Below are 26,040 nucleotides of genomic sequence, written 5' to 3'. Positions count from 1 at the left end.
TATATGCTTAATGTTTTTTAAAAATAAATTTTTGATATTAATATTATCACATATTATCGCACTGTAAAATTCTAATAGCAAATTAATATATTATAAAATAATATGATCATGTTTTAACTTGTGCACAAAAGGGCATTGTAACTAGGGACATTTAAATGTAGTATAACAAGGCTCTTAGTGATTGTACTTTTACTTTTAAATAATCATAATCATAGAAATGCAATAAAAAGAACCTAATTATTTTCTAAAATAAGTTTTTGATACTAATAATAAAATATATTATCATTTGACAAAATTTTAATAGTATATATATACATTAATATAGTCAAATAATATATTTTTATAAAACAATAAGATCAGGAAAAAAATTTCGATACCTTGTCAGCATATATTTTTTATTTTTTTATACTTGTCAGCATATATTTTTTTATACTAAAAAATACTATTTTCTTTTAGCAAATGACATCGGCCTGCTAGCATGATGGCACAATCATGCTTGCTTGTAGAGTGATCTTTTCTTTTTTTTTTTTGCTTTCTATTTTTTTATGTGTTTTAGTGGGCTACATATACCAGAGAGAAGGCAAATGGTTCACTATTCATTAAAGTTGGTAGGGAGCAGGGAGTTGTTTCACGGTTTATTCATTAAGATGGGTACTGTTGCGTTGTTTTTTTCTCTGTTTTTTTTTTTTTTTAGTGTTCGGAGGCAAGCTAGATGGATCACAGTTTAATTAAGGTGGGTATGGAGTAGCGAAGATGTTTCATGGTTCTTTCATTAAGACAAATATATATATATATATATATATTTTCAGATTATGGTGCAAAGTGATCTTCTTCGGATGAGATACCACGTGGAGGTCTCCGATGCCAATATCTGAATATTTAAGGTACGGTCTAAAGTGATCTTCTTCAATGGATGGTACCGCTTGGAGGTTTTTGATGCCGGAAAATTTTTTGTCCGACGCTTGTTGCTCTGGAGGATTGGGGTCTCCATTAATTTGTTGTACGGATGATTTGCTTACACACCTCCAAATTTCAAGTATATCATTGGAAGCTGACTTTATTCCCGAAGATTTGATTCGCTCACCGTTTCACGATGGAGACTGGGTTGAGTGAATCACTTCAGACCTCTCTGTACGATAACCATCTGAAGAGGCTCCCATGCGAGCAAGGGATGATGGGTCCCGCGGCCTTATATTCCACTCGCGATAGTCCTTCGGTCTTTTGTAAGAGAAGACAACGGTGATATGATTATCTTGTTAGAAAATGGCAAGGATCAACGATAGAATCATTACTTAGTTCACTTCTCCGATGTGAGCAATAGACAAGACCCAATCGAAATCACCGATCCTACCCCATACTGCATCAATTCTGACTACTTTCGACTGGTAAATTGAGCAGCGATGCGACATGTTATTTGTACTCTTTTCCTGTGTGCCATTTTATTCCAGCGGTTCAATTCTACGAATCTCATCATTTCTGATCCAAACAATCTCAAGCAGCGATGAATGGGCCGTCTAAGGCCATGTTTGGAGGAGCTGTTGGCAGTAGAGCTGTTAGAAGTAGAGCTGTTGGAAGTAGAGCTGTCTGAAGTAGAGCTGTTATAAAAAGCTGTTTGCTGTTTGGTAACTACATTCGTAAAGTGCTGTTGTACTTTGTTTTGTGTTTGGTAAATAAACTGAGAAAGTACTTTTGTATGACAAAATTACCATAAAGGACATTGCATAGTATTATACAACAGAACATAATAAAATATAACATAAATTAATACATAAATATACGATATACTATAATATTATTGTAATATAAAATAATATTATGTTAATATAGCATAATAGTAATATAATTATTAGAGTAAATTAATATTTGGTAATATAACATAATATTAAATTATTTAACATAACATATTAATGTATTATGATATAATATAATATGATATTATATTTATAGTATAACACAAAAATAAAGGTATAAAATATTATAATTATTAGTATAAAATAATTTCTCATAATTTCCCATAAAATAATTTTCCGCGGTCCAGGGGCTCTTCTTCGTGGTCCTCGCTCGAGGAGGACCTCAGCGTGGGCCGCAAGGTTGATGATAAAAAAAAAAAACAATAGATTGATTTTGGAAGGTATGGAAAAGGATTAAAAAATTTTTCTTCTAAAATGTGGTTCAAGAGATGCATACAAAAATTGAAAAGAAAAATACCTTTTCTTATGGAAGGGAGTCTGACGGCTAGGGTTCTTGGCTCCAGCAGATTTTTAGGTTTATAAAGGGACAAACTATGTAATTATGTTATTTTAATATGGGCATTTTTGTCAAAAATACAGCTTTCCGAAAAAGCTGAAACAGCTTCCTCTCAAAAGCTCCAAATTGGAGCTTCCTTCCAAAAGCTGTTTTCAGCTTCCCGCAAAAGCTGAAACAGCTTTTTGAAAAATTTACCAAACACAGTTTTTCATCTAAAAGTACTTTTGGAGGGCCAGAAAGTGCTTTCTGGCCCTCCAAAAGCTTCCCCAAACAGGGCCTAATTCTTCTTTTTATATGGAACTGACAGGTACGATCCCAAAGGAAAATTTGATTGGTCCAGGAATGAAGGTGAGCAAATTTAAGCAAGCTTTTTGAAAGGCCCCTAAAAGTCCACTTTCGCGCTCGCGCAAAAAAAATTCCACGGGGGTTTGGGAAGGAGCCCCTAATAGTCCTGTTCTCCTGGCCTTTGCTTCCCCAAAGGGGTCTTTCTTCCTTTACTCCTCTCTCCCCTTAACAGTAGCATACGGAGGAAGAGCAAACCCTAAACCTTATCTCGGACGAATGGCGAACAGCAATCTGCCTCGAAGAATTATCAAGGTACTCCTTTTTGCCCCCTTCCGATTCCCTTTCCCATCTTTCTCTTGCGTTGTTACCCCCGGATTTCGAAGATCTTGGGTGGAAGAGCACCGCCCAGGCGATATTCTAATCTTGTTTCTGCGGTGTTGTTCTCGCTTTCTCTTCTCGCCCTGCCATCTTCTCGTTTCCATTTTCTAATTCTTGATCCCGTGAACACACAGGAAACGCAGCGGCTTCTTAGTGAACCAGGTATGTATCTCTCCTCCTCCCTTTCTTCTTCTCGGATTGCTGTTTGTTCTTGATTTCGCGGTTATCTTCTTGGACAATTGGTTCTTTGGAATGGAGATGGATGTTTAATCTCTTTAGGGTTTATGGGAAATTTGATGGCCGATTCCTTTTCGGGGTTTTGGGGTTTTCCTGATCGGATTTAGATTAAAGTCATATTTTTGCTGATGGATTGCCATCTTTTCTCCCAGTTCCTGGGATCAGTGCGTCTCCTTCGGAAGACAACATGCGCTACTTCAATGTTATGATCCTTGGTCCGACACAGTCTCCCTATGAAGGTGACTCACTTACTAACGGCTTTGATTGCTCCATTATTTGTCAAATCTTCTTCTTTTTAGATCTCTTTTTTGTGAGCCTTTTTAAGTAGTTATATGATTTGGTTGGTCACTGGTCAGGCATTAAGGTCTTTTTCTATTAATGCTCTATGTTTGTCAATAGTTTTGAGGTTGTCCATATGGGCTGCTGCCTTTGCCTTGCTTTGAGACATGGTAGTACACTTTCCTAGCAATATCTTAGAATATGGGATCATCTAGACATCTAGAGGGGTGTTTGTTGCTTCCACTGATATGTTGGTTGTTATCCTAGATATTTGGATGGATGCACAATGCATCATCTAAAATTCAGCTGAACTTTGATCATCAAGTTTAATGTTTCTTAATCAGATATTTGTTCTTCAACTTAAACCACAAGTATCATGTAGTGCACCTACTGTTTATGGTGACGATGAAAAGAGGAGCTGGTTTTAAAGCCAAAGAACTGTAGCATGATAAGGAACAATTCCATTATATATTTCCAATGAAATTAAGGAGCTGCTATATACACTAGTTTTAGAGCGGAAGTCCATGGAGAAACCATGAAAGCTAGAAGAACAGATTTTTGGTTTGCATGACAATGTAGAACACCTTCTTAACAAGTTTATCTTATTATAGTCGAGCAAACTTTTCTGAAAAACTCATTATTAGTGTAGATGTGAAACCAACTGGCCATGGTGAGGAAGACAAGGTAGTGGGAGGGATAAAACTGGTGATTCGCTGGCTTCAAACTACCTTATGGAGTTAGAAAGTTATATCTTAGTCTTGGTTATTAACAGAGAATTAAATACTTGATTGGGTTAGAATCTAATTTTTAGGTCTATCTTTGGTGTACGCCTGTTGATCCTCCATTGAGCAAACCAGTCCTTCATTAGTATTATGAACACTAAATTAAAAATGATATCAAGAGCATAAATTGTGTAAGAGCTTCATCCTCATGTTAGAATTTTTTGATACTATCTTTCTATTCTCCTGATGGTTTAAAAGGGATTGAAAAACTTGTTCTTTAGGTGGCGTTTGGTGACCCAAATGGAATCGCCAAGGTGATCTTTGATCACCGGTAATTCTTATCTTGGGGTAATTTGATCCCCAATGATTAAGATCAAAAACTACCCCGATAGATTTCATAAAATTTGTTTATTGATCATATAAAATATATCGTAATAAATTTTTAATATATTAATTATTAATATATTTCATAAAAATATATTTATTAATCCTAGAAATTATAAATCCAGTAAAAATATATTAATTGTTATCATAGAATTAATATTTTCATTTATACTTGTAATATATTATTATTATTTTAATACTAATATTTATTTTGATAGCAAAATATGGTAAATAGAAGTAATATATTAAGTAATTTCATAATATAAATATAAAGTACAATAATATTTTTCTATTATAATATAAAATTATAATTGAATAATAATATGATAACAATATGATTAATAATATATTATAATAAAATATATATATCATAAATATATATAATATCAATATAATATAATATATACAATATTAATATAATATATTAAGTATATTGATATACCCTTTTTTTTCTAGCTGATGGGCATTTTTGTTTCCAAATTTCAGCCGAATATCACTCTTAGGGGTGATCTTGGATACCCGACCTCAAGGATGGATTTTTCATCACTTAGTTGGGCGTGATTTAGGATCATTGTCACGTACGATCACCATGGTGCAACCTAACGTGGTTATTCCGTCACCTCCATCCACATCATCCTTGATCTTGGGACGATCACCCTATAGCAAATGTCCCATTTATTTTATGATGAATAATGATTCATGGAATTTAAGGAAGAAGATGAAGAAGAGAGGGAGGGAGAGAGTGGGCTTTGGCAGTTATAGATGAACATGAACATTTGTACAAGGGAAATGAAGATGAGGAGAAAACACTGGTCAAGATGTATGAATATGAGAGGTTTAAGGACTTAACAATAAAAATGTGGGATGGGGCTAGGGAGATCCTATTCACATCCAACCATGTATTAATGTATCACGTGCTGTGCTTGTGCTAGTTACAAACTGTGCTGTGCCAAGCTGCTTTAGTGATATGCTCAACCATGTTGTGACAAGGGCTTGTTGCATGGTTCAGCAAACACCAGATCAGACTAACACAAAATGGCAAGGACCTGTATAGACTGACATAGATTGGCTTGCACATTGCAAGTGGTGCATACCCTAGTACTTTTCTAGACCTTGGCTGTAGAGTTACATCATGATCCACAAACATGATAGAAAATGATACTTTAAGCAATGGTTTCTTAACCATATTTTGCCAAACTCAGAGAGAAGATTGTGATCACATAGGCCGGATGAATCATAATTTTCTTCCACTTGAATAAATAATATCTTCATGTATATCCCACATGTCAGTTGGTACTTCATAGCATATTCTAGTTCTTAGAGGCACCAGCGACTAGTCGGGGGGCTTGGGCCACACTGCCTCCCATCTGTTGGGCGTTATCAGTCCGGTTATCTTTCGGCTAATTATTTCTTTTTACCATGGTTCCTCTCACTCAGCCAGGGTTGCTCTACCTGTTTATTGCTGCACTTTTCCTTTGGCTGGAGTTGTATGTTTGCTGAAGGTTTACTGATATAGTCGATCAGATCATGGCTGGATGAGCTGGGATAGATAGTGGGAATCATGGTAATTGGAAATTCTTGCTAGGATGTCACCGCTTCATAATTTCTCCAAGAACTCACTCTTGCACCTCCTTCCGAAGCACTCACTAATTTTAAATATTTTTGAGAGATCTGCGTCACCACACTCACACTTGGATCCTTCCCACTTTAGGTAATGTAGGTGGAATATGAACTTCCATTTGTACCTATAAATTGGATTTCCATTTTTCTTGTGAACGACTTGTACAACTGCATAGGAAGTTACACTTTAAACATAGTATAGGTTGTAAAAATATTGCTCCATCTTCTATGGAGCTCTCTTGTGTTCCATATTTGTCCTGTTTAATGGAAGAAGCCTGGATGATTATGCTAAATGCAAGAATAAGGAGGAATAATGCATTAAAAAAACCAATCCTCTACTTTTGTATTTTAACATATTGATGCTATAATAAGAACCTTTTGTGATGCATATCGAAAAAATATAATCTGTATATCCATTCTGCCCGTCCTATCCTACAACTTGTATGACTCAAATATTAAGATGAGGGTGCAGCTTGGGTTGGGCTCAATCCAAAACCCACCCAACTTGCTCATTAGGGAGGGTTTATTAGAGGTTTTATAAAAGGATTGGACTTGCGCTTAAAAATCCCAACCTGACCTCAGGTAGGGTTTTATTAGGGCTGACCTTCAACCCCAACCCCCAACCGACCGTAATCCAACCCAAACCCCACCAAACCCAACTTAACCCAACCGAACATGATATGTATATAAGTAAATAATTCGTACTTATATTTTATATAGATTGCTTATATGGTATATAATTACATTTTTAGTCTTGTTAAATTATATGTCAATGTATTATCAAAATTTATGAAAGATTGAGGTTTCAATCCAACATATGCTAACACAACATAAATGTCCCAAACCTTTACCCTATTCTAATATTTCTATTCAACGCAATCTAACCTAATTAATATGGCACATCCCAACCCAACCTGACTAAACCAACCCGTCCTGAATCTAGCTAAGGATCGATTGGCTTGGTTATGGTTTGCCCTGAACCGTACCCAACAGGTCTAAAGCTGTAGTTGTATTTTAAAAGCCGTATTGTAATTCTTGCAAACATTGTTTGGAGGCTAGTCCCTCATATGGTAGAGTCATGGTTAGTGTGGCATGCAGGTGCCTTTGAAAAGGAGCAGGTGAGAGAGAAACAGGATGAGAAGTCGGGAGTTGGGAGTAGATGGGAAGCACTCCTCCTCCTTAGTTTGACACCATGAAATGCTTTTGATCATTGAAGGTGCAATGAATAAATGAGTAGGATAAAATATTATCAGATTTCTCTGCTCAATTGTGAATTTTCTATTTTTCCTCAACAATGTAGCCTAAGAATCTAAATATGCAGTTAGTTCATCATATACTCACTAATTAACATGTTGCCTCCTTGCTGCATCTTCTCTTTGTATTCAATTAGGAGGTGTTTTTAAGCTTGAATTGTTCTTGCCTGAAGAGTACCCAATGGCTGCTCCCAAGGTAAGAGATATACCACTGTAGCTACTGTCAGTCCAAGTAGTGGTAAAAATTTACACTGTTGATGGTTTTGCTTGTTGCTGTCTGATTTTTTTTGCATAGGACATTCCTAGTTACTATAAACAGACAATCAAAATATTTTGTGTTCTGTATGCACAAAATCACAGTGTCTGACATGCTGTAAACATTGTCTGCTGACTCATATATACAAAAAACTTTGAGAAATAGTATTTCTGTCTATGTAATTTTCATATAGCTCATTCAAAAAGTTTCATTGCTGTTGTTTACAGTTTGGAGTATCACTGTTTTATGTAGTATCTCTGGATGTAATTCATATGAATAATAATATTATCAGCCCCAATAGAATATAAGTTTGTTTTTTAATATAACTAGCCATTGAATAAGCCTTGTACAATCATTATAGCTTGGCTTTTATTATCCAACAAGGCCTGATGGTTATGCTTGTGGTTTTTAGTAATACCACTTTCACTTTGCTATCCATTTTTAAAGAGCTAAATCCTGCTTAAGCTTTTCCATGTCGTATTTTGCAGTTAATATCATTTTCTTCTCATTTCTAGGTAGCATCCTTCTTATTGCAATTAGAGTTATGTATAATCTTGCACCTAGCACCCTTGCTATTTAGTTAAAACGAAGCAATAAAACTGCAAATTGTATGTGAAATACAGAAAATTGTGTCTATGCTTGTTTTTGTAATAGAAATGGTTGTTGCCCTTTCATATTAACTAAATGGGCCCACTGCTTCTAGGAAGTTCGAAACATAGAATCATTCTCAATGAACTCGGGCGTGATTCTTGAGAATTTCTCCCCAAATATGGAGTTGTTTTGAACTTCACCCATGCGAAGAAGCCTTTCATTGTGCCTTGTTAATGCCAAGGTCCAATGATAATAGAATCGGAAAATTCTTATGGATGAGGCTTGCTCTTCTTTTATTAGTTGCTTAATCTGGTCTGCTGAATTGTCAAAAAAAGCATGGTTGAGAGGCACCATTGCATACATGAAGGAGTGGAACAAATTTGGGGGCGATTTGTAAATTGATGGAAAGGACTAAGGAGGATAGTGGAAGCACCAAGATTATGATTATCCTACTTTTTTGTTTTTAATTATTATTATTTGGGGGAGGTTCTGTCTAGTGAGGTCTTGAAGGTGGTGTGCCCATGATTTGAGCCATCTCGATTTCTCTGCAAGCTTACCTTGGCATACCTTGTTGGCAGCTCAGCTTTTTGTCAGTTTTGGGAGTTCTAGTTGAGCCAAAACTTAGTAGTTTATTTTTGGTTACAAAATTTACCTCCTCAAGCTGGCTATCAAGAAGGGGGTAAAGATGATGGTGGTGTCATTTAGCTAAGCTGGTTTAGAAAACACTTAAAAGGACCAGTTCCACAAGCAACGAAGAACAGGAATTTAGAAATATTCACTTAGGCATACACAAATGGTTTCTTATACATGTCAGAATAGTAACTGATGTATTCAGACCCACATGTCAGATTACAGAATTCTTCCAGATGGTTAAAATGGTGACGTGCACATAACATGATACCAAACTTTGCAGCAAATCAAGTAGCACTTAAAACTCGCACATATCCAACACTCAAGTTTGGTTTCTTTTGGAATGTAACAGCCAACAGCTGGTGGTTCTAATCTAGTGACACATTGGTCCCCAATTGCACCCCAACCCAACCCCATACTCCCAGACTGAAAATAAAAGGGAAAGCTGACCATATTATAATTCCAATTGGAGTTAGTACCTACTCCTGCGGCGGGGAGGGGGGCATTGAGTACCTTTGGACAGGGTACATGTATTGGTAAGCCAACACTTGCCCCACAATGTTTTTCTTTCTGTCTTTTTTACACTCTATACTCAAACTGGGGGATGCCATGTAACTTATTCGTTGGTTGTCCACCCTCCTGCCATAACTCATGCAGAGAATGGTCAGTGCTGCATTGGCTTTCCTAGTCCTTGGCTGTAAGTCCCAACTCAGGGACTGAGGCATGTAAGAATGTATATACATTTTGAGTAGCTTCATTGTATGGTTAGCACGTTATACCTCTACCGGACACCAGATACCATGACCTCTCATCTGTTATCTTGCATTAGGATTGTCTTATTCATCCACCTTATATTAATTTCTTTTAATTATTATATGTTATGATCAGCAAGACTAAAAGGAACAAAAGCAATAAAACAGCTATCAAATTCTCTGGATAAGTGCAAGTGAATGCACCTACCTGCTTCTTTCTTTTCCTTTTTGTTTTTGTCAGAGATGGAAGTTGCTTTTGCTACATAATTTTCTCTTTCAGGAAATTTCATGGTCCTATTAGTTGTTTTGGTTGTCAAAGGTGCTTTAGTTAAGCACAACGATTACTGGCACTCCCAGGGCAGGAGATAATAGCTTCTATCATATTAAAAGGCAGTAGAAATTACTGAATCTGAGAAAATTTTCCCCACGGATATTGTTATTTCATAATGAAAGAGGCATTATTTCAGCACCTCTGATATCAATCTGTTGGTACTCTGACTTCCCCCCATATTTCATTGTTGTATTGGTCAGAAATCTCCCCCCTTATTTCATTGTTGTATTGGTGACAAATCATTGTGCAGCTGTTACTACAGTTGGAACATTGACTTCCCTTTCACTCCTTGCATGAACAGGATAAGAATGCTGGCAAACTTCTGGAACTATATAGCTGAATTGTATGATCTGGTGGTCTTTTTTGATCTTTAAATTCCTCTCACCAAAAATAATTTGGTGTGCTAATAAGGTCTTTTGGAATGTGATAATCATTTGATTTGATTACAATTATATGGTCAGTTTGTGATGGTAATTTTTGGACTTCCTTTTTTATTTCTTGTGGGGACAATTTTTAGCAAAAACTCTTCAGGGTGAAAAACGGACTATATATTAAAACAAATTTCTGCAATTGGCTGTGCTCAAGTTCCAAACAAGTCCTTTTAGAATAATCTAACATATCACATAGATTGCCTTACACTAAAATTTAGTTTTACCGCTTTATTGGAATGTACAATTCAAGACAATTTTTTGGCTGTTGCCTTACATGCTAGAATGTAGGTCTGTTTCTGTTTTTCCCCCTGTGAATAGGCCTCTCAGTCACTGTTACTTTGTGGTCCAGTAATTAGATTCTTTTTATTAGCCTGCGGTATTTCCTGGACCCTTCTGTTATGGTTATTGTCTATAAGTTTTAGTTCTGTCCATTCAATTTTTATTTTCCTTATAACAGGTGCGCTTTCTCACAAAAATATATCATCCAAATATTGACAAGGCAAGCAGAATGCTTTCTTTTTGCTATTTTAGCTCCATAAATTTCTTTACTCTCTGAAAGTTATGTTTTGATGAATGCAGCTTGGACGTATATGCCTTGATATTCTGAAAGATAAATGGAGTCCAGCACTTCAGATCCGAACAGTTTTGTTGAGGTGATTTGTCCATCTCTCTCATGCTATGTTTATTTCCCACTTTCTGTTATGGAAGCTCATCTGGCTTCTTGTCATGGACATAACAGTATATAATAACAATGGTGGTGTTATTTTGCTTTTTGGGTCAGTATTCAAGCACTTTTAAGTGCCCCCAATCCAGATGACCCACTCTCGGACAATGTTGCAAAGCATTGGAAGACAAACGAAGCCGAAGCTGTAGAGACAGGTTAGTTTATTATGCATGAACGTGCACAGTTGATACGTAAAAATTTTCTGCAGCAAACTACTAATGCTAAAATGGTTTTGGTAGGATATAGACTTATCTTAACATTTTAATTGCTAACACTAAAATTATTCTGTTTTATCTATCTATTTTTTCTTTGATCCATCGCTGCGGTGACGCAGCAAAGGAATGGACTCGTCTTTATGCTAGTGGGGCATGATTTACATGGACAAGCTTCTTGTGTCTAATTACATGTCTATTGTGGAAGATCAGCGTGCCATTGTTTGGTTCTGACAAGCAAATGAAAGCTCAATGCTTGAACTTTCCAAGATCATCCTGCTAATATAATGTGATGTATACCAATCCAGTAGTTGAAAGCACTTCTCATGTACCAATAGAGGTCGAGGTCTGAAGTCTTGCATCTCTTTGGTTGCTGGTATGCATTTTGCACTTTAAACCTCATTGCTGGCTATTAATGGAATGCTGAGTCTTCTTATTCTTTTCCAAACTGTTTCCCTCTTCACTTTTTCCTTATTAGGACCACTTTCTACTTCCATGAATCTCTTTAAGTCTCTCTGTTTTTGCATCGGTAACTCGGGTATCATCTGAATAGAGGTGCCCTCTCCTCAACTCAAATCACTCTAGGCTTTTAGCTCCTTTTAGAGGCTCAACTGCATTGCTTTGCTTTGACCTATTTTCCCTTTCTTTTCTTTAAAGCAAATCCACCTATAGCCTTCTGAAAGCTAATCCTTCTACACAATACTAGCCATACATAATAATATAAAACAAGTCTAAAAATTTCATGACTTTAAATGAATAAAGCTCGCAAAATATCTTTTCTTCCAGTCACTGCTTTATGCAAATCGTTGGCTTTTGCCTTCTTTATTTTACTTGATTTTTTGGGGGGCTGACTCCTAATTGTTAGCCACCACTAAGTATAAGAATTAATTTTTATTTCCAAAAACATAAGAGACCGAAGTTTCAAGAAATGTAGAGTAGAAATCAAAGATATACATAAGTGATATCCGAAAGTTGCAACAAAGTTGCATAGATGTAGAAACATAATATTGTGCAACTCCAGTTTGCTTTTACTAGTGCACTTGTAAAATAATTTTATTTTAATATTGGTGGGTCTAATATCATATTAAAATATTTGCAGAAAAAAAGAAAAAAAGAGAGAGAAAAATAATTTTATTTTACTATTTCATTATATTTGGTACATTTTAAAAGTTATATATACTCGTATACAGACTTCGTACGAGAAAAATAATATAGGCTGAGGTATAGAATCATGCCAACAAAGAAAAATATTACTTGCCAATGTAAGTTGTTATGTAATTCCTAAAATCACTGTAATTGGATCATGCTAATAAAAAAAAATAAGTGTGATTGATACAAGATTACACTAACAAAGAAAAATATTATTGGTTGATATAGGTTGTTACGTGATCACTTAAATTATACTAATAACTGTAAAGCTCATATTTGATAAGGAAAGGCACTAACAGAATTTAAGAGTACCCTTTAAACCAAAAATCTGGCAGTCTCTAACCGCAATCATCTTGAAATCCGGATTTCTGATAAAGTATTTGTTATAAAGTATTTGTTCTCTTCATAGTACGTGTTAGATATTATAAATTAAAAATTCCATGGCTTTGTGCTTGGAGGGCCGTACGGTTTCTATCCCAGTCCGACGATTGGGTTTCGCGGGAGCCGTTTTTAGGGTTAGAATGGAATATAGTTCTGATGTACTTTAGTAATGATTTAACTAAAAGTACTTACTCCAATAAGACAAGGAAAGATAGACGCATCCCACTCACTAATGGTTTCTCTCTTTACTCGTTAGCAGCCTTGCATATTTATCCTTTTTTTACGCTCAAAAATCCATTTTTTGATAGAATCAAAATTCCACCATTTTTTTGTCATTTCTTCATTGTGTATGTGCAAAGCTTGGAGCTTATGCTTCCAAGGAAACCAAACATATACGAGTACTATACATATACATATACATATACATATATATATATATATATATATATATACATATACATATATATATATATATATATATATATATATATATATATATATATATATATATATATGCATGTCATGAAGTCCAATATTTACTTAAGAGAACGTAAAAAGAGAAGTGACATATTATAAAAAATTGGAAGTATATATCAAAATTATATCTAAACAAATGCAATATATCAAAATAAGCAATTATGGCCGTCCACACTACCACCCACATGAATCCCGAGTGCCAAGGATGTATGCAATACGTGCTTAGATTTAGTCTCTCGTATTATAATGCAAAAATCTTTAGATAGTTGCGTGAGATGAATGGTGTCATGTGTGCGAACTCCCTTTCACAAGTACACTCGTCTTGCAGTATATGTTTAGGAATCTTTCTGAAGCGGTTGGTGCATTCCTTGGCAAGTGCAGGATGATCGCAAAGGAATACTATGAAAACATTCTCGAAAAAATAATGCCTAGTGTACACCCTAACATACACCTCAACCAGGTTCACTGCCAGAGGTAAAATGGATACTCAACCCCTTCTTCTACCACCTAGTAGCACTAATCCTAGTAAGCACTGAGGTACACCGAGCAGTACTCTTTCTCGAAAGCCTGTACCGACAACCTTCGATTGCAATATCTTTCATGTTTAAACATGTAAATCACCCCAAGCCCATCTTTGCCAAGGTAGTATCATTCCTCTCTGATAAATTTGATGCAGAATTTTGTTAACATAAGTAAAAGATGCTTGGTTTATCGAATGTAGTGCATTAGATTGACCTACACAAGGTGTCTCCTTGCATACGGTTAACAGTTAAACATGGAATTCCCCATCAAGAGTCATGTATATAAAGGAAAACAAATTTCCCAGTTTCCAACAAAGATTTAAGATAATTAGAGTGGTAGGCAGCACTAAACATGATTATGTTGGTGATAAAACATCAGTAAATTGCATAGGTATCTAATTAGCTTGATTTAGGCGATGTCATAGCTCTGAGATAAATAAGATCATCCACAGAAACTAATCTGTTGCCTACTAAGTTTGTTTGGTGGTCCCAGTGAAAAATAACAAATAAAACAAGGATAGAGCCGGAGTAGAAAGCTACAAGGTCTCATTCAACACTAGAGCCTGGTGGAAGGTGGGTCATTTTGGGATTCAGAAAACGCTCTTTGCTGATAAACTTTTTATGCAAATGCGACAGTTTATCAGCCCTCCAGAACAAAGTCTCGCCTCATGGATTCTCCAGTACCCCAGTGGTCAGCCAAACCCAAGTCAGTGTAGCGTTGCTCGAGGTGCTCGTGGCCTTACTGGTGTCTTCGAAGGACTCACCCTGAACAACCCACAAAGCCAAAGAGATTACAGAAGTTCCAATAGTTCTTTCAAGCAATTCAAGATTGGGGACCATGCCTGATAGGAAGAGCTCCCAAAATCATGCCACTGCATTTCAGAGCATAAATAGCACTTTCTGCCTGCCATTGATAAAGAGAAAAAGGAAGAGAAAATCTTAGAAGATATCAGTAGACAACAGATAAATAGAAAGATTACCCAAAGACTACCAGTCAACTAATTTGCTTTAAGTTTCGCACATGTGAATACAGTTCAGACCGAAATGTGTAAGCATATGATTTTTGGTGAAGATGAAATTATCTAGAAGCTTATTGCATCGTGAAAGAAAACTGCAATGTTGGTGAAATTATCTAGAGTCTGTTGTCCCCTGAAGGAATTACAACCTAGAAATCATTGTGCATGCTTTGAAACAGAAAAGCTTGATGAGTAAAATGGACAGATACAAGAGTGAAATGGAACCCATTAAAGGGGGCAATAGTTATCTACGCACAATTACAAGAGGAAATCTTTCAATATATCACTACAAAATAGATTGACAGAGGTACTGACATCATTTTGTCGCACAAAATGACAGAGATACCCTCAAATAATTTGGCATAAGTTGAGCATCAAGATTAATGCATGTAACTGCAGTATTTTGTGAACATGAGAACTGTTACTCTAGAGGTGTGAAAGATAATGCTTCCTCATCAAAAAACAATTGCAATCCGAGTAAAAACATCGTCTTTAATTCATTACTTCCGCCTTGAGTATGCGTGTACCATTTTACATGCCTTTGATCCAACATTTAAGAACTAATGCTTGAGAAAAAATTTACATTGCAGGACTCTGAACTTAGGCGGAAACAGTGCCATAGATACAATTACGATGAGTTATAGCCCTCTCATGTATGTATAAACAGGATCGAAGTACAACTAGTGTATAAGTCAGAAAATGAAAGAATATACAACAATCAGCATTCCTAACAATCCCCTAAAATTCACTATGGATCAAGCACCCAAAGTTTGCACTGTGTGGTATACAATAAACCTTAGTTGAAGTCCACCAAACTTTTCTAAATGGATAAATAAAGGCGATAGAGTAGGACGGATCAGAAAAGCAGCAATCGATCGAACAATATTTCTTCTCCTTAAAAAAGGAAAAAAGGAATGATTGCTAGCTTAGCACTTCAATAATTTTCAGGCCTAAATGAGGCACCTATGTCAAAAGGCCATAAAACCAGATGAACAAAAGATAATCCATCACATGACATTTGGCTTTAACACTAGATTGAAAAAATGATATCCGGTCTCTTGCTCTTCTAGGAACAAGATAACCTCCAAGAAGGCACAAATTTCATAGTAAATCATTTATGAATAGAACCATTAGCTTAAACAGCATCCTAGAAGCTTGTCTAAAATATGTAGCGGTGACTCGACAAGCTTCTCACTGCATCACTGGAACTTCAAAGCTGGCCCTAGTGTTGCAGTAGGAGCCATGAATGGATTTGCTATCAAGCACAGAACATCAGACTCAACGGCTACCAAGTACCAACCATTATGGATGTAAACCAAAAAATGAATGGCTGCAAGAAAGATTCAAATTGGTAGAAGATATGAATCAACCATGATGTGAAACCAAAATTATCTGAGAGATATTGCATTCAATTAGAATTATGATGCCACACAGTTATATGACTGCCATCCAAGAGATAAAATAAGCTTTAAGGGGAAAGCATTGACCTAAGAACTCTTCAGAAGGATATCTGATGTCATTGGAGGCATAAGAGATGCTCTAATATGACAAGATTATACAAAACTAATATGTCACCAAGAAAAAGCACCCTGGCATGATGCAAATGTTCAGAAGAAGGTGCATTAGTTTTAAGTGAGAAGAGGATAAAGGAAGGGGGGTGCAAAGGACATTTCAAAGAACATAAATGGTTGAAAATCCTTAAATGAATGAAATTGTGAAATGGTGTTACATGTCAATCCTTTGAAAAGTATGCATGGCCCTACAAAATGAAGATATAAATGAGTGATTACCCTGTAGATGCAACTGTAGATGTGTAAGCGTGCGATTGCCCTCTAGATGCCACTATAGATGTGCCTGCGCACATCTGTGTGATGTGGTTGCCCTCTAGACACCACTGCAGATGTGATTGCCCTGTAGATGCCACTGTATATGCACATGCGAGCACATGTATGTGAAAAATTGGAGCCATGTACAGATAAAAGGAAAAAAATCTAAACTATACCGTAGGCACTAAGTTCCCTCATATTAATAATGAGTAAAACTGCCAACCTAACATAAGGAACTGATGAGTAAGGGAAAGCATTGGAGGAAGCATCAACTAAAGGACACTAGAAGAACATCTTAAGTAGCTAAGGATTCGAAAGTTGTTCTAGTTTGACAAGAGTATGCATAAACAACTGGCCTTCTCAAAGAACATACCTAAAACTGAGAGGATTCCAGAGAAAGGACATGCATTACAATGGGGTTAGAAAAAATACAGAAGGGGTAGGTGAAGCACACAAAGCTTCAAGATTAGCAAAATGCATAAGAAAGGAGAAGCCAGACAAATAAGATACACCTTAAGAAAACATGGCATGCCTGGACAAATGAAGACAATCTTGCATTTAAATCTGAGTATAAAGCCACCTCAAAGAGAGAACTTTTCCCAATGGAAAAGAATAACGAAAGGATTGACCAAAAGGTGCAGGGATGTGTAGGAGGAATGAAATAAAGGTACTCAAAGGGAACCAAGATAACAAGAAGCAAAGAGAAACACAATTACTGAAGTGGAGGTTATCATGGAATGAACCAAGCCAAAGGGACCAATTTTTGCTTCACTAAAAAGTTAGACTCAGTGCTAAGACAAATTATAGGCCATGAAGTCTGAGATAGTATATCCATAAAGCATCAACGAATGTATAGCCTAAAGGCATGAACTCAAAAATACAAGTTGATGCCACAGATTAGAGAAAGACAAGAACATGGAAGAACTAAATGTAGCAGATTGAAAATGTACACATTCCAGATAATGAAGCCACTCAACTCTACAATCAGCTCCAATCCTATGACTTGCAAAAGGATTCTACACATAACAAAAGGAAGGAAACAAGACAGATTGATCAGAAGATATGTGCTGAATCATGAAAGTCATCTTAAAAAACTGAGGAACAAATAGGACATCTGGAAAAGTTAGCCACTAGGATGCAGTTATAAGGTGATGGACCTATGCTATGACATTGATAATGGAGACCAACTGTGATGCAGCTATGAGAAATGGAAGATACTAGGAAACCATCTATCAGACTAGAGGCATCAATGAGGATAAATGAATTATGAACATAAGATAGGTAGCCTAAGGTCCTGTACCCAGCGCAAACTTACACGTATCATAGGTTGTATATATCATCATGACTACAACAACCAGTACAGTACTACTGTGCTTGAGAACTTGCTAGATTTGCTGAGATAGCTCTGCAAGCTTGGAATGGTTCAACAACATGTAAGGAAGCAATGAGAGGGTATCTTAAAATTAATGACAAAAATGGTTCTCAGATACGTGTCTTTTTTCTCTAACCACTTCAGGCTTTTTTCTCCTCAGAGTGATGGCATAAGATCACCACGGGCAAAATAGAAGGAAAGAGAATTACAAAAGATGACCCAAAAGCAGTGACCAACATAGGCCTATAGCAATTGGATTCATCAAAACTGACTGTATGCCAAGCGTTGGCAACTTGGCATAGTATGAAGGTGTTCATGCCATCAGGCATGACAAAGAAACAGAGTTATAAAAAGATGACTCAAAATGATATAGGCCCCCTCCACCAAAAAAAAAAAACCCAGGTGCCCCAGATCTACCCTTGCTCACCCCGATCTAACAAACACGATATGCAATGTTTTTTTTATCCATAAGAAATTGCATGGTTGGATTTTTATGGGGCTTCAAAAGCAATCCTAAAGGCGGAGAGATATCACATATGCAAAGTGCAAATGATATTGGACTTGTCTAAGATGCAGAGACTAATGCACAACTCCACTATCTAAATCATTTGTACATATGAAATTAGAATTTCAGTCATGCAAAAGCAAGGTCATGTATGATTACCCGAACAAACTCAACAAAGGCAATGCGTGTGGAGTGCACATTATCTCCAAGAAGCCTCAGATGAGAAACCTGTGTGAAACAAAATGTTGTCTAATGATAAAAACTCTACAGGCTTAATCATCTTAAGCAACTGATCATAAAAAATAAATAGATACTAGTTTGAGGGTAATGTGCTGACCTTGCCACAAATTAGTTCAAAGAAAACCTTTACATCTGTTTGAGTAACCTGCACAAGAAGAAAAGGCTGTCATAAAAGAGTTTTTGTTCAATCAGCAGCAAAAGCTCCAAGATTGTAATACCACAATCACTTGCATAAGCAATCTGTTTGGGTACCAGTTATTTTTCTATTTAATCCATAAAATATGTCTGTCAATAGTTTCAAAACACTGGAGTCAGATCACAGAGCAGAATTTACGTACCCTCTTATCTATGTTTGTACAATAAACTGTCCTTACAACCATTTCCTTTTCATCCTCAGACTGCACCCAGTCACAACCAGCGACAACATTAAGAAATATTTCAAACAAAATGAAGGAATAGTAGGAAAAGAGCTATAAGTTAAATGGTATTACTGTATAAGCATAGGCATGAAAAGATGTTACTCATGCTCACCCGTGGAAGAAATTTAGGATTGACAGGCAAGATAGCAGTCTTCGAAGGTAAGACTCTGACAGGATAGTAACCTAGCATGGTCCCGCTAAGATTCAACGCTGCTCTTGCACCATCTATCAGAAAAAGTTCCACAATTTTTATCTATAAGATGCATGGGACAACTACTGATTTAAATACATCTAAGACAATCGGCAGTTGAATGAACTAACCCTCATCAGCAAACTCTATAAATGCAAATCGTAGAACTGAATGGGTGTCACCACAAACCCGGCAATCAACTACCTTCATTATAAACATGTTAGAATAGTCAGAGAAATAGAAGTGCATTGTTAAGTGCCAAATCAGCCTTTTTTTATTGACAACTGTATTCTGAATTTCTATTAAGATGGAAACAGAAATAAATATCTAGCATCATCATCATCATCATCATCGACAATAACAATAGATGTAATAAATGAACTACAAATATAAATGTAATCTAGCTTCAGATAATAAAAGAATATGCATGGACAAGAAAAAGGAAGCATCTGAAACAATGCATGCTTGGGGCATTTGCAAAAGACTCGGTTAAAGTGATAACAATGAAAAGAATGGAAACAGATGGAAGTTAAAACTTTCTTAGCAACCTGACTCAAAGAATTAATAGTTCCTGAACTTTTATCTTGATGCATTTTGGTGAAACTTGATGCAGCAGGAAAAGAAAGAAGGGGTGATTTGATTGATGAGGTTATGCTTTGAAGATTAACATGCAAATAGAATAAAACTAGATTGAAGAAACCTTCACTTGGTAAAAAAAATTCTCTCGAAAAGAATTTTACTAATATCTCAAAGGATGACCCTTACAATATATTATGTGCATATTTATAGTATATGATATCCTAACCCTAATTCGAGCATTAAACCTGATACAAAATTAAACTCAAAATAGGACTCCACAATAAGAAAATATACGAAAATTATTTTATTACAAATATGAAAATCTGGCCAAAATTTGATACTATCCTTGTTGGTCTATTTGGTCATACTAGAATTATTCTATTATAACATAAAATTTGAGACTAGAATTATTCTACTACTGCAATCTTTGCCCATGAATCTGTTGGCTCGTTCAATGCTTGGCATAGTCTAGTTGGTCATAGTATCTGTTGGCTACACTCTGTGCTGCATCAAAACTTCTCCTTCCCATCTTCAAGAAAATAATTACTTCTTGCAACTGCTTGAGAATTTTTGTGTGGCCTTTGACTGCTAAGGCCCGCATGAGAGTTACTTTGATTGCAGACAAACTCATAATATTCCTCAATCCTAGCAAGTAATGGAAGGATATCACTTATCATTCAAGCTTCCATAATCAAAGGATATGGGGCCCCAACATCACAAGTTAACTATATCAGAACCCTTCGTTGTCCTTTCTAGCCAAAAGTAATTCACTGGGGTTTGCTGATTGTCAACAAAACCATCGGACATCCTTATTTAATAAATGTTAAAAAAAAACATTCCATACAATATAATTAATTGTTGTGGAATCATAGCTTTGTGTCAATGGGATTTAACACCAGCAGTCAATGATTTCTTTCGAAGTCTTAATTAGATGAGCTACCCCCACTCCTGGCCAAAGTGCAACGCTACAGAGAACTTCAATGGAAACAATGATTGTGCCATATCTTCTTTATCTCCCTCAAGATATGCCTGATGACCATAATTAGTGTTCACACTATGGTGACATGCTTGTGTCAGGCCAATATCATCTGGAAGAACTCTTGAACATTTGTTCTCTTATCCAGATTCTTTAATTTCTGTCTTCCACCTGTCCATCAGAGTTCTGGATAGCAACCATATGTTTCCTCAATTTTGGATCACACTTCCTAAGAAAACATAAATATCATGTTAAGTATCATCCATTTCTTGTTTTTATAGTTTTAGTCAAAGCCTAAATGATCTATTGCGCCTTCTCTCTCTCTCTCTCTCTCTCTCTCTCTCTCTCTCTCTTTTTAAGCCTCTCTACTTCCATCTCACCAAGATATCTTTATCTCTTTTTCTTTATCTCTTTTAAAGCTAGTCTAGTGTGTTAGCACCAAATTTGTTCACTTTTCAAGATTTAAGGACCATTTTTGAACCCTTTACCTGCCTTATCTTCTTAAGAAATCTCTTTTTTCTCACCCTTAAAACTCTCAGATTCCTATTTTACCTTGACCTATTGGTTGGTTTTTATTCTCATATTTAAGAACATCTTTTAGTCCATCTACCATGCAGCTCATTTACTTAAGAATAATCTGTACCACTATATGTTTTTAAATCTGCCCAATTTCTTGGTCTTCAACCCATGGTTGGTCTGGGGTTCTATATGTCGATGTAAGTAGTCATGCTGGATTACATGTTACATAAAAGGACCATAGCCTATTATAATGGCATGTATTAGGATACCACCTCCAATAAAAAATCATTGCACATTTACAACCATTTCAACAGTTACTCAAATTTTTATTTTCAAGAGACATCAGATTTTAATACTATTGTATTAGCAAAGTTTCTTAGTGAAGTACTGTAAAAGCTCAATGCATATCCTTAAAGCATATCCTTTTTTTTTAGGGAAAAAAAGGACGCATTCTATAGTTGCTTATAAATGAGCATCATATCATATCAACATGAACTTCAAAATCTGGTGAATATAAGCATAAGAATTTTTATGTCAAACATAGAAAACGTTTAAAATGTGCAAGTTATCACGTAATATTATGTATCTCTTTTTTCTTGATGTAATTGAGAAAATATTATCACCCATCTCCAATTACTTGGGGTAATATAAAACTGAGACCTCTTGATGATCTAAACCTAGTTCAAAACCATGTCAGGCTAGATGAGACACTATCTGAAGCAATATCCTCTACCTGACAAAGTCTCAACAGCAACAAACCCTTCATAAGTCATGTAGATTATGAGCTCGTGAAAACCCAATTTTTTCATTTTAACTGAGGAGACTATACAAATCATCCAGTTCATACAAGCCCATGAATGTCTGCGCATACAATGCCAATGCAAGTAGTCAGCTACTCCTAAAAGGCAGGAATATCAAACTGACAATAATCTAGGCTGAACATAGCAGCCCCATCATTGCTAACCTTGCCATTGACAGGCCAGCCTTAATAAATAATGTTCTGAATATGAAACCCTTAGTTTTAGCCTTAAGAAAGTAAAACGACAATAGTCTTGGCCTTACTCATTTTCTAATATCAAAATGAACAGCTTCACAGACTAGCATTAAGAAAATCAGACACATCTTATGCGCAGCAGAATAGAGGAGCAAACAGTGTAAAGCATCAGAAAACTTTGATTCATAAAACCATATAAAACATATTTTACAACTCTGTAAACATACCATCCATGATGGTTTCAAATCTATTATATCATTCTTAATACAAGGAAGTTTGACGAGAATCTTCTAATAATAGATAGGAATATAATAGACAAATCCTCACAAACCTTAATTACTTTATAAGCATATAACACTGCCAAAACATGCAAAAGACAACAACTTTAAAAGATGATCCAAGAAATTCATTATATAAAAAAATCACATAACTCTACAATCTGAATTTAGATAACTCTTACCAAAAGAAATATCTTTTGCTGCTAAATTTGCGAACTGGATTAAAATGAAAGAAACAATAAAATTCCTTAAAATATAAAGAATAGCAATGCACTTGATGTAGCAATCTATTTCGTTCTATTCTGATCAATTTCATAATTCCAACACCTTATCATACATGCACAGCACATCCTGCAAATTTGTATAACTTCTACAAGTTGCAGACCAAGAAACTTACTTGCCCACAAGTAGCAAATATTTCAGCAAGCTTCTCTTCAGTGACCTGAAATTTATTAAGTGCAAGGCTCGGATTAGCACACTGCAATATGGAATTAGATAATCACTAACATTAGCAGCACAAGACCAGCGAATATTTTTTAAGTGACATATAAGAAAGTGACGGCAGCAAAAAAAAAAGAAAGAAAAAAAAGAAGAAAAACCAAGAAGTTTCTTCTTTTCGTGGGCTCACAAGCTGATCAATCTCAGAAACGTATACAGTTCGCCTGATGCTCTCCTCCCGCATAGCTCTCCGGGCTCTATCATTCATCTTCCTCCGCCCCTGGTTATAACCATTCCTCCTCTGGGAAAAAAGAAAGAAAGAAAGAAAGAAAATGTTTAACCACCTGGAACTTCACAAAACAGCCAAATTTCTCTAGAGAAAGTCTCCAAAAACTAAAATTTAACAGAGAAAATTGCTAATTAAACATTTCTTGCCCAAATTTGAGACACGACAGATCACAACAATCTCTTTCCAAGTTATCCCATGTTCCTTAATCTGTTCCTATAATCCAAGAAAAAAAAAATCAAAGTTTTGAAAGATATAGAATCCCAAACCCTATAAAACCGAATACCCAGACGATCTACATCGCAAATTCCAACAAACAAACAAAAAAAGAGCAGGACAAAAGAATCAGAGCCAGTACTCTGTGATTCGGCTGATTGTTCACCGATCCATCGCTGCTCGAGTCCTTATTACTCCCATTAACAAACTGATTGTCGATATTATTATAATCGGACGACGCCACGAAAATGGGCGCATCGGCGGAGAGCCGCCCGTTGGAATTCCTTCCCCCGCCGGCGCTGGCGCCGCTTCCGTCGGCGGCAGGGGCGTAGGACGACGGGAAGAACTCCTTGGCGGATGGATTCAATTTGGAGAGCAGGTCCACCAGCTTCCTCACGTCCCTCTGGTACTCCGTCTCCGCCGCCGCCGCCGCCGCCGCCGCCTGCCGGTGGATGTCCGACCCGATCGCGTTCTCCGCCATCGCAGCCATTTCCGTTTACAGCAACAAATCAGCAATCCAACGCCGCAAAGAATCCCTCCCCCCACCAATTCAATCAAACAAACAAACAAAAAAAAAACAAATTTAGCCACCAGCGATCGCTCGCTGAGTTCTTATTTTAGGAGGACGGTGGTGAGATGTGGAAACAGGAAGAAAGAGAACAAGGAGTGATGAACCGAAGACAAAGTGAGGGGAGGGGGCGGGCCGGGAAGGGCTCCGTCGTTATCCGTGCGTTGGCTACAAATAGAAAGCCATATCTAAATTGCAGTCCCTAAAATTTGTTCCACACGAAAGATTGCTTTCTAGAGAGAGAAAAGGGATGGATACTGGTAATAAATACTCTTGCTTTTTTTTTTTTCGTTTTTCTCCTTTCGGTCAGCTAAGTTGTTGAGGTTGTTACTTGGCCCGCATGTGCAGACCGGATAGGGAGTTGGGTGGATTGGCAGTTCAAAAAGTATTGTACGAAGCTTTTGATGGATAAAAATTTGGGAGGTAGGAAAAAGTTTACGTCGAATCAGTAATGGCCCATTAGTTTTATTTATTTATTTATTTATTTATTTATTTATTGTAAAAAAAATTTCTAAAATTTTTTTCTAAAATTTTAAATTTGGGTGAACATCCTCTTACAATTTATATTTATTCCTATGCACTCATAAAATACTATTTTTACACAAATGCCTCTAATATAATGATTCTGCTAACATCAATAATATAAATCATATTTATTTTATAAAAATAAATTAAAAATTAAAAATTATTTTTTTTGTTTTCATCGCGCTCACCTTATAGATATTTCTTTTGTACGTCTATATATTAAGAATATTTTAGTAATTTTAAATTAAAATTGTCATTCTTTTAACGGTGTTAGATGGCATGTATACTAGGTATATATGCAAAAATAAGGATAAAAAAAAAGGTAAAATAGCAAAACAAATGTTTTACGTGGGTATGTATGTAAATATCAATTTTGAAAGAATATTTATATAAAATTTAATATGTAAAAGAAGATTCATACAATATATATATATATATATATATATATATATATATATATATATATATATATATATATATATATATATATAAAAGTACGATATGGTTACTTTTTCTTTCCTCGGAGGGAGGAGAGACTGGGGATGGTGTTATTGGTGCAATCGGGTTGGTCGGTGCGGTTGAAATGAAACGGATGTATTCGATCGTGAAATGAAATCACATCGCCAACCGTTCCCCTAAAGGGCTTCGATCGACGTCTTGACGCAATCATCTATCAGCGTCCGGTGGTATGTTAGACCGAAGGTGCCGTCTTGGATGGGTTTCAGAGTCGCATACGTTTGGTGTTTGAATGGTGGTCTCCTTCTTGTGCTGCTCGTTTATTTATTTTTTATAACAACAGAGCTGTCCTATTTTGAAGAGAGCGAGAGAGTTAGATGAAGACGAAGATATGTTTGAAATGGATATCTTACAAAACGTTAAGATCTGTACGTACCTTGGAGAAGGGGCTTGAGAAAAGAGATTGAGAAGGTGAAGCTCTCACAAAGGTTTTTGATATATATATATATATATATATATATATGATTGAGAAGGGGATTGGCCGTACGCTAGTGCGAAGAGGTTGGTAGATGGTTGGAATCATACCACCAGGAAAGGTTAGTGAAGATTCTGGGGCCTGCTGATAGTTGCAGGAAGCTTGAATGGAGTTTATTCGAACCATAAGTTTGAAAAAAAAAAATAGGTGAAATATTTCATCAAAAAGGAGAAAATAAGAAGAACCTTCACTTGATATTTGCATGAAAATTGGCAAATATTGTTTTGGGAAATAAGAATTAT

The 26,040-nt window shown here is 36.0% G+C and overlaps 2 protein-coding genes across 4 annotated transcripts; one reads left to right on the top strand and one right to left on the bottom strand.

Moving 5' to 3' along the window:
* Positions 1-1,303: 1,303 nt before the first annotated feature.
* Positions 1,304-11,780, top strand: LOC103697914 (ubiquitin-conjugating enzyme E2 36-like). 2 transcript variants are annotated; one of them, XM_008780162.4, is made up of 9 exons: positions 1,307-1,385; positions 2,555-2,844; positions 3,045-3,072; positions 3,300-3,386; positions 7,543-7,601; positions 10,854-10,895; positions 10,976-11,049; positions 11,178-11,275; positions 11,455-11,780. In XM_008780162.4, the coding sequence occupies exons 2-9, from the start codon at positions 2,809-2,811 to the stop codon at positions 11,490-11,492; spliced, it is 462 nt and encodes a 153-aa protein (XP_008778384.1). In that variant the 5' UTR covers positions 1,307-1,385; positions 2,555-2,808; the 3' UTR covers positions 11,493-11,780. The 2 variants fall into 2 exon arrangements, with proteins under 2 accessions (XP_008779001.1, XP_008778384.1); XM_008780779.4 differs by lacking the exon at positions 10,854-10,895 and having other exon boundaries at positions 1,304-1,385.
* Positions 11,781-14,143: 2,363 nt separating this feature from the next.
* On the bottom strand, positions 14,144-24,503 carry LOC103699264 (polyadenylate-binding protein-interacting protein 11-like). Of its 2 annotated transcripts, XM_008781540.4 has the most exons (10): positions 23,857-24,499; positions 23,403-23,513; positions 23,172-23,216; positions 19,560-19,632; positions 19,351-19,463; positions 19,158-19,217; positions 18,917-18,964; positions 18,739-18,807; positions 14,703-14,764; positions 14,144-14,625 (listed from the first exon to the last, which is right to left on the bottom strand). In XM_008781540.4, the coding sequence occupies exons 1-10, from the start codon at positions 24,202-24,204 to the stop codon at positions 14,568-14,570; spliced, it is 987 nt and encodes a 328-aa protein (XP_008779762.1). In that variant the 5' UTR covers positions 24,205-24,499; the 3' UTR covers positions 14,144-14,567. The 2 variants fall into 2 exon arrangements, with proteins under 2 accessions (XP_008779762.1, XP_038986271.1); XM_039130343.1 differs by lacking the exons at positions 14,144-14,625; positions 14,703-14,764 and adding an exon at positions 15,766-16,799 and having other exon boundaries at positions 23,857-24,503.
* Between the last annotated feature and the right edge of the window lie 1,537 nt (positions 24,504-26,040).

This window comes from Phoenix dactylifera, chromosome 9 (genome assembly GCF_009389715.1).
Source record: "Phoenix dactylifera cultivar Barhee BC4 chromosome 9, palm_55x_up_171113_PBpolish2nd_filt_p, whole genome shotgun sequence".
Taxonomy (NCBI): domain Eukaryota; kingdom Viridiplantae; phylum Streptophyta; class Magnoliopsida; order Arecales; family Arecaceae; genus Phoenix; species Phoenix dactylifera.
The sequence above is the reverse complement of the archived record's forward strand: the minus strand, read 5'-3'. Positions and strand labels throughout refer to the sequence as shown.